We start from the raw sequence: 14,890 nt of genomic DNA, 5'->3' as shown, positions 1-14,890 counted from the left end.
CAGGCTGCACATGATTCTGACCATAATTTTAGGGTATGCAGGAATTAAGTTTACCTGACTGTGGGTACGTCAATTGAACCTCTCTACTGTGATGCTGCTATGACTGTAAGTATTGATTTGAACTACTATAATTAAGGATTTAAAAATTCTTGAGGCCAACAGTCAGACACGTGAATGAGATTTAAAAATGCAGTTTACTTTTGTGAAGAGAAAAAACTGTGTTCTCATGTGACAAGTCACCTTCCCCTTGAGAGCCCACAGTCCAGCTCACCTGTGCAAAGCTACTGCCTAACACCTTCAACTGGCTGTGTTGTTTTCCAGAATCATCAGCTTGCTGGAGGGGAAAACTCTATTAATCTGCATTTAATCCCCATGTGCCCACAACTACTACACCCGTGCAGAAAACAGCTGCCTCTTGGTTTGCCAGTGGAAGTGTAAAAAATAGCAAACCTGTGTGAAGATGAGAGTCTCAGAGCTCCTGCTGTCCAAGCTGAGCACAAATCTGATGGACTGGAAAAGCTCCTGGATGCTGGAGCGGAACTGTTCCTCCTCCATTCCACAAGTAGCTCTGGAGTAAAGGATCCGAGATTGGACAATGAACTTGAAAAGATATTCCAAGGCCTTAAGGAGCAGGAGTGGAAGGAGATTAAGACAGAGAAAAAGAGAGAAAGAAAAATAAAGGAGCTTTAAAGAGAACCAGGAAAGATTCTAGGTGCATAATTACTAAATTCTTCAGCTTTAGAAAAGAGAAAGAAAAACAGGTTTTATAAGTTATATAACTCAGTTAAGGAAGAGCTACTCATAGGCAAGTACCCATTCTAACCAATAATCTTTGTTACTAGCATGTCCCACTAACAAAAAAAAGTATGCACTGAAGTCAAACAGACAAATATGAGTTACATAATTTTACGAAAATCTTGGTACAATGACTGAAGTGACAGAAGAAGCTGTTCTCCAGTTTACTTTCAAATTGTACCATTAATTATTTGAGCTGGCTAATCTAGATTACAATCAGTGGACTGTCATTGGAACAGCAGAACGGTTACCTGGAAATAAGTAAATCTACTTTTCAATTTGAACACAACAGCAACGTTCACCTTTATTTCTGGCAGCCACATGCACAACAGAAACAAATGCAGACACAGAAATAGGAGACAAGGGCAGCACGTGAAGCCCTCTGGCAGCACAGGACAAGCAGCAGCACTGCAGTGAGCACCTCTACTTCACACTGTGATAAGTTAAGGTGTCTTCCTTTTTTTATCCCACATGAAACCTGGAGAGCACCCAGCAGAGAGAGAATAACCCACACCCAAGATGGAATTCAACCCAGCACATGATGTGTGAGAGATGCAGGACTAGCACTGGGTCTGTTTGTGGCAGAATGGTAAGTTGTTCTGTGACACTTTCAGGGTAAATCTGAATTTGCAACCTAAACATCTGTAAAATTCTGTAAATGGCATTATAGAGAACTGCACTTATCAACGCCGCTGAAGAAAAAACAGTTCTGTGCAACTGTGACAAGTTACCAACCTATCAACAGTTCTCCCAGACACCAACCCTGCAGGGTGACATCCCACACAGCCTTTCTGATCACTTGGTGCACACAGCTGTCAACATGAAATGCATTAAATATCAGTGACACTGGTCTTCACTCCCTCCCTTAGTGCTTATCATGATTCACAGTGAAAACAGGATCATGATGCATAGTTTGATGATATCCTCAAAATTCAGCACAGGAAATAAACAGGCTGGAGATTCAGCAATCACAGATTTCAAAAATGCCACTGGCTCTGACAGACTTTTTTTTTCTCCTTTTTCAGAAATCATGGAACTTTGGTAATTCAGCAGTACATTATTTATACTTCTGTATTAAATCATCTCCCAGTGAAGCTTCCTTACACCAAAGAACTTCATCAGGAAAGAACAATTGCATTTTTGGCTGGTTTCCAGACAAAGGCCAGTTGGTTCACAGTCAGCTCTTCCAGGTTAACATCTCTGTGGTAACACCAAATCCAGCACAGTCAGTGCTCACATGAGCTGTTTAATAGGTTTGGTACAGACAACCATAATTCTAACCCGAAAGCTCGTAACTTCAATGTGAAGCTTATGTTCTGCAATGAGTCAGAAGATTTCTGTATGAACTTCCATAATTCCCTGTGGAAGGGGAAATGGCAGGGCTCTGCACATCCTTAGAACCTGAACAATGTGCCCACACAGGCAGTGAAGTGTAAAGTTCCATGTGTTTGCAGGCACATGGCTGGGATGCTAAAAACACAAACCAAGTCTCGTTAGCACAGTCAGCACCTGGGACTAACTTTGACTCTAACTACCTACAAAATCACAACCACGATGTATGTATGTTCCTAAAGACACAAAAGTGCCCTGAAATAAAATTCCAGCCTTCTGTTATGTTTGGCATGATATAAGAAATCATCATCAAATTAAAGGAGGTCCCTCACAAGCTCAGTCTGTCTGCATGTTCAGGCAATTGGTGAGCACACGGCTCTCCCCTGTGAGTAGGTTCCTCAATCCAGGCAAACCCCACCCCTGGTTCCACTACTGGAAGACAACTGAAGCTGGAAGGGCATCTCCTAGAGAAGCTTCCTAAGTTTTGCCATGATTAGTAGGGACAATAAAACTGGCTGTGGAGCCATTCATGGACACTTCATTACAGAAGGCTCCGGGGAGGCACAGGCAGCTGTACCCAGATGCAGCTTATGTGGAGCTTGGTATAGGATGTAATAAAGGGGCATGATATAATGTGTTCTAGCACAGGTAGAGGTGTCCTTTTCATTACAGTTCCTCAGGAGAGGAGCTGCAGTTTCACAGAAGTTTTTTGAGAATTAAGAGCAGTCTTGAGGGTGGTGAGAAATTTTAGAAATACTCCAGAGCACCACTTGCTACTGCCAGGGTTGGAAAACAGAATCCTATGAGACATCTGCATATCCATCATGAATGTGCAAGACTGGTCAAGAGCTAAAAGAGAGTGCAGAGATATTTCAACACCAGCCTTGGGGTACTGCACTTAACAGCTAATTCAGGGAAAAAGGGATCAGGAGCTATCCTGTTTTCTTAGTATAAGAACTACTAATGCAAGGAATGTAGTGAACACATCAAAGACCACAGAAATTCCCAACAGTATAATCTAGCACTGGTAATGACACATTAGCAATGATAATGGGTTTGGTACAAACTTGCTCCAAATGCCTGAAATAAAATCTGGAAACAAAGAAGGAAATGAAATCAATCACTTGGCTGTAACAGAAAGAAAATAAAGATCTTAATTAGGGCCTCCAAGATACACCTGCAAAGGCAACTGTCTGAATAAGATGTGGCAGCAGTGTGGCTGGTGGAGGATGTGCTGTTAGGTCTGCACAGACTCTGGTGGTAATTGTAATTCCTGTGCTTGGAAAGGCTTGGGCTGTCAGGTCTTCAAACTGACCTCACTCATGGAGGGAACAGCTACAAGTCCTTGAGATTCCCAGTAGGCAAAGAACTGCCTTGGATCCCTAGACAGAACATGACTTATTCACAAACAGTAAGCTGACTAATCCCAGCTTCTGAGAGACATTCCAGTATTCATACTGTTACTATTTCCAAAGAGGACTACTATGAGATTCAAAAAATGCAGATCACATAGGGACAATATCCTACATCTCCATTTGCTGCACTGCATATAGCACTAATGAGTGGTTTGAGAGGGAAGAAAACCTCCTCGAAGTCATTCCAGCTAGAGATCTTCCTCTCATCTCATAATTTTAACAGATTTCTTTGCAATTAAAAAAAAAAAAGAGGAAGGATAAGGATGGGGGAAAAAAAAGAATAATTTCTTGAAAAGATGTCTTTGCCCTATTTTTACCATTCCCTATGAATCTGTGGTTGAAAAACATGACAAAGAAGATGTAAATATCTACACAGGACAAATTAAACACTGGTGTAACACACTTGTATTATCTGAGTAGGATCCTAACAGGATGGAAAGTGAGTTAATAGCTTCACCTGGAGATGCTTCATCTATTTGTACTGACAAGTGAGAAAAACCAAGTGCCAATGCTGCCACTGCTACCAGTTCTACAACTGCCCAGACCTAAGTGTTTGGACAGTAGCAGAGACAGAACATTCACTTAAAGAGAAACACCTTCCTGCAAATTTTGTAATCTTGTATTCATGTACTCGACACACCATCTTCCTGGCTTACAATTACATAAGGTAAAACTAACACTTGATTTATTCTCTGATTTCTCTCTAATAGCAGCAAAAACATTCCTGGTGTTTCACACCCCATTGGAAAGCTGTGCCCTCCTGTGAGATTGTACTCCTGTCATGGAACTGTGGCTCAGGCCCTGTGCAGTGCTAATTCAAAAAATCTATGTCCAGTTAAAGGCTCATTTATCTGTTGCTTAAAATACTCCAGAGCTTCAACCCATAGTACAATGGAGCTGTGCCACAGCCAGAAACGAAAAGCAAATCTTTGATCCACAGCACCTGTGCCTCAGGCATTTAAAAATGCTGCTGCTTGAAGGACGTGGTGCAGACCACATAAATGGAGTGTATGTGCACTGGCCATGGATGTAAGTCCTATTAAAATTCTCCACAGGGCTGCAAAGGGACTTAAGGAGACATGATTCTTCCAAATTTTTCTGCACAAGAGTGAATCTCTCCCTAAAATTAAAACTGAGGGTACATATATATTCATGTAAAAATCTGGTTAAACAAATAACAAGTCAGTGCCACACTACCCTTGACTGTATTTACAGCCTGTAGTCCCAGATGGGACTGACAGCCAACACTTGCACTGGGTACATACCCTCATTGCCTCCTGGATGTGGTCCTGGCGCACGAGCTCAGCTGAGCGGTCCATGTACCACTTCAAACAGCGGATCAGCTCCCTGCATTGGACAGGGAAAAGGAACCTTCAGCACTGTTTTAAAATCACACAGGCAACAAACATTTTGCCTGTCAGGAGAGATCTACAAAACAGCCTCATTTCGCTTCATTTCAGTGGTCAGTTATAGTTGTCCTTGATACTGAATTTATGTAATATTTACATTTATTTAAGTTTCAAAACCAGAAAATGATTTCTTCTCTGTAATTGACTTAGATCATATGGAACACTAAGACAACATAAAAAAGATATTATTAAAGAGACAGCTTTGGTAAAGGCAAAGACCAAAATATATCTTTTTTTTGTAATAAGAAATTCCAGCTCTCGTCTAAGTTTTTAGAAACTAAGGTCACAAAGAAAATACAAACATCTACTTTCCCAAGCACACACCACCATGTGGACTGTTATAAAGGTGTATTAAAACCATGTTTTATTTCAGACATCACTAACAAAAACCATTTGTTTTGTCTGAAAGAGGTGACAACACAAAGCAGAACACCTTTTTATCTTCTGAACATGACTATGCCTTCTAGTGTTGTATAATATCTATGGGTTTGTACCTGCCATTGACAGAATATTTTTTATATTTATTTTAATTACACACAAATGTCAATGGCTTAAAACAATCAAAACCAATTATAAGCTGGTTTTAATAGTTTATTGTGGCCAAAGATAAAATATTCTCAAAAATACAAAGGAAATGGTCTAAGAGAAAAGAAAAGCAACACTCTGAATGAGAACTGTTACTGCTTTAAGAAAATCTATCTCTTTATCTGATGCAAGACTCTTTGAATACTAGAAAATAAGGCAGAATCTTCAAAGTAACTGAAATTTAAATTTATGATCTGCTGACATTAGATTGCAATCAAACAGAACATCATCTTATGTGAAAACCTGTCTAATCTGGAAAAGGAAGTTAAAGTTACTTCTCTGAGCTTTCACTCCAGGTTTGCATCCCAACGTCCTTAAGACAAGAAATGTGTATGCTCCTGGTAGCTCATTAGTACAGACTGCTAATGAACTGTTGCTGAGTGAGGGTCTCTTCAGTCAAAAAAAAGAGGAAGTAAGATTTGCCAGTTCAGAAGGGCAAGAGAAATGCCCAAGTCCGGCCATGCTCAGGTGACACTCGGCAGCTTTTCCCTACAGCTGTGCTGGAAAACCTCCAGCTGAGCAATTCTACTTTTGGAAAGCACTGCTGAAAGGAAGGGTGTGATTCCGATGGTGACATCATTCCAGTGGTGGATAAACAAAACCTACTTGTAAGCCAGAGCTCCTGCAAAGTGCTTCTGGATGTAGGTGTCCATCACGGGCCGGAAATGGAAGTACTTGCTGTCACGCAGCAGGTTTATGATGAACACCTGTGGGAGATGAAGGAGTGAACCCACACTACAGGAAACTGCACTTTGTTGCTAAGTATCTATAAACAAGCTACCCAAGCTAAGGAATAATGAAATACATGAGCTCCTTTAAGCAGTGTCTGTATTATCAGATGTCATTGTTTGCTTCTCCCAAGTGAGAGCAGATATTGCTGCCCTCAGATCTGCCGAGGTTGTCCTGCCCTCCTCACCCAAGATCATTATAGAAAACACAAGGCTGGATCCAGCTGAATGTTTTATATTTCGTGGAAGTAAAATACTAGCAACATGATGACAAGAAACTTAAAACTCACTGAACATGAGATAAATAACAATCCAGGAGCTTACCAAAGACTGAAAGACCAACAGACCATACTTCTCTGTGTTGTCATCCAAAACTACAAACAACGTGTCCAGAATATCTTGTAGGAACTAAAATGACACAAACAAACAAAGAATTTCAAATTAAATTGTACTCAAAAGGTTATTTCTCCCCTGCTTTAATTAGTTCATACATGTTGGTATCTTTGTGAAAAACTTGCCGAGGACAAACCACTTCAGTTTCATCCATATAATTTGATTTTTACTAAGAAGATTTTTTCTCTTTACAAGAAGTATTTCTAAAAAGAACATGACAGAAAAACAAAAAATAAGGAGTATGTACTGCATGGCTGATTTGTAAACTTGACTGAGTGTTCCTCTCACTGTGAGCTGACTAAAAGTGCTGCCTAACAAGAGTAGCAGTCATTAGAGTGTATCAGGGACTGTTCAGCATCAAATTTAAGGCTTGGAAGAACATTGACTGGTGCTCCAAATTATGTTTAATACTGAAAACTTTTGTTATAAGACAGCAAGTAAAGCTTTCCTAACAAGCATTAACTGGGTCCTGTTACATATTGCCAGTTGCTTCTTTCCTCCCCTAATATCTCAGCTTGCTGAGCACTGACAATTCAGTGATTTTCTTCCTGAAAGCACAGTCTTCAAAAGGATGAGTGTGAAGGAAGATGCTCAAGATCATCAGCTGCACATTCTCTCATGATTTTTTAATCTATTCTACTTAAATTTATGATGTGGAAAACAAGAAATAAATTATGACAATTTATGAAGTCTCTGGAATGATAAAATTTCTTTTTTCTGAATTACTGCATTCTGTTCTTCATATCCCAGTGCCAAATGGCAGCTGAATTTATGGAGGGAATCAATTACTTCTCCCCACGAAATTATTTAATCCACATCTTTCTTTGTCTTTCTCTAAAAAACCAGATACTTGTACTGTCCTGCAAACAAAGTATACAAAACACGACATTCTTGAAGAATTGCAATATAGATGGGGTTTGTGCTCTTCTGTTACTGTTACCAAGCTATCAGGAAGACTAACATTCCAGATATGGCAACATTCAAATGAGTTACAGTGAAGTGGCTTTAATCATAAATTACTAATGAAGTGATGGGATTTGTTTTTGATTTCTTCTCCTTGGTTGTTTGCTGTTACAAATCATCTTTTACTTCTCAATTTACAGAAACAGGGAGAGTTCTCAGCACCCCTAAAATTATCAGAGGAATATGTGGAATGCAGGGTTATTTTGCTGAGACTACAAATATGCAAATGCAGTTTAAAGTTCCTTGGGCCTAAGGAAGTTCAGGTCACACAAGGATTGTCACGTAGAGCAACAGTGGTTACAAAAGATGGTGAAATCATGAGCTGGGAGACAGAAATGGTGGTGCTGGTTGGAAGCACTAGAGAGCAAGTGGTGCTCTAGGCAGCAGTTCACAGTGCTGGGACAGGACAGGATGGTTCACTGGCCCCTGAGCAAAACTCAGCTTCCAAGGTCCTTTATGGGGACATTTGGAAGATATCTGCAAAACATCAATGCAGATCGACTGCACTGCCTGTTTGAGAGGGCCAAGTTTTCTGAGTCAGCTGTTCCTCCACTCTAGAAAGGACTAACCTCATCCAGGCCAGGTCTCAGACTGTCATTTATATGCTGGAACAGGTAAGACTGCCCAAAACACCTCTACCAGTGGCTGTGTCTGCTCCAGCAGCTGTGTGGGCCTGCAGACTGGAACAACTGGTGCTGGGGACCCAACACTCCCAGCACAGCTGGTTGAGGGAATTTTACTAAGGATTAGCTCTATTTTGACCCCAAGGACTAACTATCCACTAATCCCTGGAATGTATTTTCCTGCTCAGTTTCACATCATAATACAATCCCAATTCATACACAATAAAAATTTGCAGTGTGAATCAAAAAGCACAGTAAGAGGGAACATTCAGAAGCCTGAATGTGGGTCTGAATTCACTATCACAGACTGTTATTTCATGTAGTACCTTAACAATTTCCTCGCCACTGACGTGTCTCAGTCTTCCCAGAATATCCATCACACGATCTGGGTAAGCCTTCCATTTCAGCAGGGCAAGCAGATCCACTGCAGAACAGAGGGAGAAAGAGCTGGAACCACACGCAGAGGGAAGAATGGGGACCCCAAACTCACTAGAGATTCATCACATGTTACACTTCACCTCTTACAGTTCTCATTTCTTGGGAAATAATACATATATAGCAGAAAACAAGAAGGAAAATACTGAGTAAGTCAATAGTACTAACAGAGAAATGAATGGAGGAATGGTAAAGTGCTTTAGAAACAGTAAAGGTTGCATTTTTCCCTATTTGATTTGACTGTACTGGGGACAATCCAATCCCGTCTTCTTGTGCTTCAGGGATGCTGCTGTGACATATTTTTATTTACTTAGTAACTCTGCAAAACCCAAACAAAACATATTTTGGATTGTGTAGAAGTGCTAACATTGTACTTTTTTGTTCTACAACCATTTAATGAAAATTAACTCTGCTTTAACATTTTAACCTTGTAATGCTCTTACATAACGTCTGTAATTTCTCTGCCACCTGTCAACATCCTTATTTCCTCAAAAGAAGCTCCTGCTCATTTCAGAAACAGCACGATAAATATAATGAAATTATAACCAAAGAATATTTTAGTAAAATAAGCAAAATACAAATATACCCATCTTATTGCTCTCTTTCATAATTCCTGCTGCCTTGGGCAATTTGGAAGGATGAGCTACTCACCATTCTGGGTCAGTTTGGTAGAAGAAAGCTGTGTGGAGACTGAGAAGGTCTCTTTGGTGCTGCGCTGGAAGATGAGGCTGGAGGGGATGTTGGGGCAGCCGTTGTAATCCTCTTTGCAGCAGGGCAGCCCCAGGTACAGTGCGTGGTTGTTAAAGGTGCTGTTCTCATCACACTGTGGGCACAGGACACGGAATGGACTGTACCCAGTCCATCTCATCCCACATGCTCACAGCCTCAGCAGTTGCCTAGCAGTACTTTTATCGATCTTTTTATTGGGTGCACAGAAACACTTCTAAGAAAAAGCTGTGCTTACCACCTTCGGGGCCTGTGCACACACAGAACAGGCCCAGCCCTACAAAGTGTGGGCTCCTAAGCACTGACTCTTTAGAACTTATCAAGATCTTCCAACTGTACAACTGCTGTCTGAAAATCGTACTGAAGAAATAAACCCAGGTAAGAAAAAGCAACCACTCAAATCCCTCACTGCAGGGCTGCCAAGCTGTAGTAACATGATGCATTTGAAGTAAGCATAATGTCATCACACAAAGGGACAGAGTAACACCATAAGCTGGAAGAACTGCTGAATGCTCAGGAACACCAGTGTGTTTGAGGTCAAAATGGATGGGATTAGCAGCAGATAGATCATCACCATCTGCATGGAAAAGGTGAGATGTACCTAGAATAGAAGGCTCTATCCATACCATGTGATTTTGAATTTATAAAATTTTGAAACAACTATTAATCTCATACATACTTCTAATAAGGAGGGAAAAGGATAATGTAATGACCATTACTCATTGAAAGTGGAGATGAGCAGGTGAAAAGTCTGCAGAGAAGAACCAGTACCTTATAAACATAAAGCTCATGGATGTCATCTGACAAGGTAGTGCCATCATCTCTCATCAAAGGGGTGAATGCAAAACCAAAGAGCTTCTTTTCTCCCTTGTCTTTTGCTGTAGCAAGAGATAGAAAGAAGGAATTGTTTTAGTACATATTCTGTCTGTCCATACACACCATGAGGTTACTCACTAACTTCTCCACATGCCTAACAAAAAGCACCACAGCTTACAGAACAAACAACTTCTGTAATTCTCATTTCTTCTTTCTAATTCTATGCAAAGGACTGACAAGTTTCAAATCAAACAACATAACAAAATATAAACCAGTCATCCTGTAAAGAAAACATTCTACAGAAAAACACAGCAAAAGAACAGCAGGGGAGAACATCTACAAAGTGCTTGGCTCTGCACTGATTGTTCATGATGTTTTTAATGCTGTTTAATAAATCCAGCAAACAGCTGGTTAGCAGGGCCCCTTCACTGCATTTTAGGTTGGCATCCCTTTCCTGCTTTCCACCCAGTAACAGCCTCATCCAAATGTCAGCTGGCAGTGGGGTCTCCTGGCACTCACTGGAGCAGTGCCTGAACTCGAAGCGCAGGTGGGAGCCGCGGAACCTGTCGATGGGGATGGGCAGCTTGATGATCTCCCCCCAGCGGGGGCTGTTGTTGTGGTAGAGCACAAAGGAGTGGTAGGCACTCCTGCTCGGCTCTCCTGAGCCCAGGCTGATGCAGTCCTGGAACAAAAGAAAACAATTTCACATAGAAGACATCACATCACTATCGATGAGTCATTTTATTCCACGGTGATAACCTTTATATAATTCATATCTTTCTGTAGACATAAAACAAGAGTCAGAGTAGAAACTCAGACACAATGAAATGTGAAATTTTTTAAGAGATCTTTAAACTCTGTTTGGGGTCAAAGGGTGAGCTAGGAGACCTATAATACAGGGTGAATTCCAGTATCTTAAGTTATTATTTAAGATAAGCTTTTCACCAAGCAGAGACTAGATACAATAAATACCTAAGTCCAAATATATCAAGATGAGTAAAAAAAATAGGAACATCACTTGTAATACTGGACTTCTAGTATTCCAGACATTCCAGATTTCTGCTTCAGTATCTCAGTTCAGAAGTGATACTTGAACTTTTCAAGCTCTTACAAATGTTCACCTTTCAAAGCTGCAGCCATCCAGTCTCAACAAGTATCCCAGAAAATTCTGATCAAGTTACTTCCTTACTGGAAGCAAAGAATTTCTGTGTAATAGTCATCACCTAAAAATACAACAGGATTTAAATTTCTTTTAGGTATAATAAGCTCAGAGTTCTTGCCCAGTCTATGTATTATCAAAATACAGATGAAGAAAAACATTAATTGATATTGTCTGGGAAATACAGAAATCCTTAGTCAGAGCACAAGTGAAGATGGGTGAAATACTGAAGCCCTGAAGTAAGAACAGTAAAAGATCCTTTGTGATGAAGAGAAGGAGTAGGAAGCACTTTTTTTAATATAAAGCACTAACCTATGCTCTAGACCCAGCACTTGCAAAGAGATCCAGAAGATATGATGACATCTCATAAAACCATGCAGAAAAAATACAGCTTGGAAATTCTTCACCTTTAGCATCTCCAAGGACAATGAATCCAGGAAGAAACAGAAGCTAAGCAGACTCAGAATGACACATGCAATATAAATTCTGATACAAAAACACCCCCTACAGAATGGTGTGATGACAAGAAGAACTACTGGTCATTTCCCCAAAACATCTCTAAATTCTATCACAAGAAAATAACAACAATTTTGATTTTTTTTTTATGTGTAGTCATCTGACTACCCAGTCAAGCATATCCCATTAACCAGATCCAGTTAGTTCGACCTCTGGCAATATTCTTCTGGCTCTGAGAAAGTGAAGAATTTGCACAGGAGCCCATAAAGAAAGAAATATTCCCTGGAATTTCAGGATTCAATGCAAGAAGGGCCTCCCTGGACAGAGATTCACTGCAAAGGTTCTGATCCAAACTGAGTGACTGCAGCATAAGCTCACAACTCAGTCCTCTCAAGTAAGCCTTGGTAACCACATTATGTGTCACAATCCTGCCAAAAGGTGCTGGTTTTAATACAGCAATAAGAATTAAGTGTTGCAGATACTAACAGGTTGGAGTGAGAGTAGATTAGTGGCAGCTCTACAGGGCAGAACTACAAGATCCCAGTTCTAGTTTGTAGCAAGGGTAACTTGTTGGGCTTCAACATAGCAATTGCAGAATCTCATTCTGCATTAAGTTCTTAGGAGAAAGTAAAAACATATTTCTATTTCCTCCACAAGGCACAGTAAAAATTCGAATTTCAATGTGAGCATTTTTTTCCCCTCAAAAAACTACCTGCTTTGGCTGACAAATGGTCAGTCAGTGAATGCTGTTTCATCCTACAAACTTTAAATAAATGAATAGTCTTTCTTTCTCCTTGTTAGCTTAGTTTCTATGCAGTTATACTACAATTTATAGTCTGAGGAGGGCAGACTGTTTAATTCTGAATAGTGATTTGCAAAATACAAACATGAAACTAGTCTCCATACATCCAGTTACCATGAGACCCAAATATGCAGGTGAATTAGAAGGCAGAGGCAAGTAAGGCAAGCTAAACTAGAAAAACTATCAGGTAATATTTTCATTGTGCAAAGGTGTGCCTTGCAATTCATAAGATATTTCTGCTACTGGAACAGAAAGAACAATAAGTGAGAAATGTGTCAAGGGTTTTTTTTTTATTATTCAGAATATACTGAAAGATACTAACAATTGAGTAAGACCATTTTGAGAGGGAAATACTCATTTTCATTTTGAACAGCACTACATTCTGGAAGTAACTTCACTGCTTTCAATAGGACTATTTCTGGATCAAGATACACTCAAGAGCAGTGAGGATCTGAGAATATTCTCATTAACGCTGTGCATGGTTCTGCTAAAGTCTTCACAAAGGCATAATTCAGACTTGGATCGTGCTGCTGGTTGGGAAAAGTTTAGAGATTTTACTCTAATATCAGATGAAAATTTTGTGGCATTCCTCCCCCTTTACTGTGTAAGTCTGCACACAGTGTCTCCCTCAGCAGTCTCTGCTCCAGAAAGGCCATAGCTCAGGAACAGAAGGGGATATTCCAAGCAGGAACAGCAGTGCCTCAATGACTGAAACTTTGTGTTCTGCCCATATTCACAGGCATCATGAGACATCAGACATTTCCTGACATAAACCAAAGATCTGTGTTGCTTTGACTGCAACTATACAGAGTGGAAATAACATTAAAACTGGGATAAAGATTTCCTTTTACATTTGTGGCTTAAATTTTGAACACCCACAAAAGACCCTGTATATGTAAAGTCGCTCCTTTAGTGTAAATCTCAGAATGGTTTGGGTTGGAAGGAACCTCAAGGACCATCTCTTTCCAACCCCTGTGCCATGGGCAGGGACACCTTCCAGTGCTCAGGGCTCCATCCAGCCTGGCCTTGAACACTTCCAGGGATGGGGCAGCCACAACTTCTCTGGGCAACCTGTTCCCCTGAATTTCTTCTAGTTGGGCCTACTACCCTTCACAGTCTTTGTACCATTCTGTTACACTGCCCCATGGAAATCCCTGATGTACTTTACAGTTGTCATAAGAGGCCAGGGTAAGAAAAGACTACTTCATCTCTGTGAATGAGCATTCCAACCAAAATCACAAAAGAAGTTAAGACTGGAAATGTCTAGAAATTATCTGTTTTTTATCTGTAATCATCAGCCACAGTTTCAGCATAATTAGCTACCATTATGTGCATGAGCATTTGAAGATGCTGATACTGCAGTTTGAGGGTAAAAGGCCTCTCTTGGTCCTTAGCAGACTGCTGTGAAATCAAGCTATGATTAAGAATTTGTGACTCAGTTTGAAAGGTAAAAAACAGCAAAAAAGGACTGTGATCTTCCTGCAATAGCTCTGAGCACAAACCAGTTCCATACAAGAGATCCACTTTAATGAAATCACAACCTGCTGTAGTAATAAAAGTTCTCCTTTCAACTAAAAAGATGTGTTTGGTACACAAGCACTTTAGGTGTTTTGACTCTTCATAGTAATGGCTACAAAGCAGTGGAGGTAAAAGATAAGGTAGGGGGAAGTTATTTCTGACAACTGCTCATGCTGAAATACTTTCTGTTTACTTCTCTATCCTCATGCTCTCCCACCCCACCTTCTTCTCTTCAATAAAACTAAAAGAACAGAGGAAGAAAAACATAAAACATAAACCATCCCCATCCCCAGCTGGAATGGAGCCAGCCCAGGGTGAAATTTTATTCCAAGTTATTTTCCAGAACTACATTCAGTACTGCAACTCCAACGACTCAGATTTAAAAGTCTCTCTCGGAATCACATTTCATCCTGTTGTATGACACATATTATTTAATTTTAGATAAGTCACACACTCTTCACTTCTGACTACAGCTACCCTAATTTTTCTTTTTACTTTAGCCACTGGCACCACATTTTGGCATTACACAAGCTTTTCAGTTTATGAATAATTTCTCCAAGTCTTCTATCCTCATATAGCGGAAGCGCTCCGAATACTTTCAAATTTATAACTGACCACTTCCTTCATCATAATACATAGCTCAGAAACCTCATAATAAAAAAACACACACAAAAAAGGAAGAGTTGGTTTGATTGTAGCTCTTCCCTTCCACATCCCCGGAGGCAGCAGCTGCAG

The 14,890-nt window shown here is 40.2% G+C and overlaps 1 protein-coding gene across 10 annotated transcripts in view; it reads right to left on the bottom strand.

The window, feature by feature from the left end:
* Positions 1 to 14,890, bottom strand: part of DOCK3 (dedicator of cytokinesis 3) — a 192,389-nt gene that overhangs the window by 54,879 nt on the left and 122,620 nt on the right. For all 10 annotated transcript variants that reach the window (XM_032699099.1, XM_032699096.1, XM_032699100.1 and 7 more), the window contains exons 16-23: positions 10,740 to 10,902; positions 10,176 to 10,282; positions 9,330 to 9,501; positions 8,570 to 8,667; positions 6,589 to 6,672; positions 6,143 to 6,243; positions 4,808 to 4,889; positions 451 to 621 (exon numbers count right to left, since the gene is read on the bottom strand). In XM_032699099.1, coding sequence (XP_032554990.1) covers positions 451 to 621; positions 4,808 to 4,889; positions 6,143 to 6,243; positions 6,589 to 6,672; positions 8,570 to 8,667; positions 9,330 to 9,501; positions 10,176 to 10,282; positions 10,740 to 10,902 — 978 coding nt within the window. The remainder of the gene's footprint in view (positions 1 to 450; positions 622 to 4,807; positions 4,890 to 6,142; positions 6,244 to 6,588; positions 6,673 to 8,569; positions 8,668 to 9,329; positions 9,502 to 10,175; positions 10,283 to 10,739; positions 10,903 to 14,890) is intronic.

The sequence above is a fragment of the Chiroxiphia lanceolata genome, chromosome 11 (assembly GCF_009829145.1).
Source record: "Chiroxiphia lanceolata isolate bChiLan1 chromosome 11, bChiLan1.pri, whole genome shotgun sequence".
NCBI classification, from domain to species: domain Eukaryota; kingdom Metazoa; phylum Chordata; class Aves; order Passeriformes; family Pipridae; genus Chiroxiphia; species Chiroxiphia lanceolata.
Note: the sequence above shows the minus strand (reverse complement) of the source record. Positions and strands in the feature narration are given on the sequence as shown.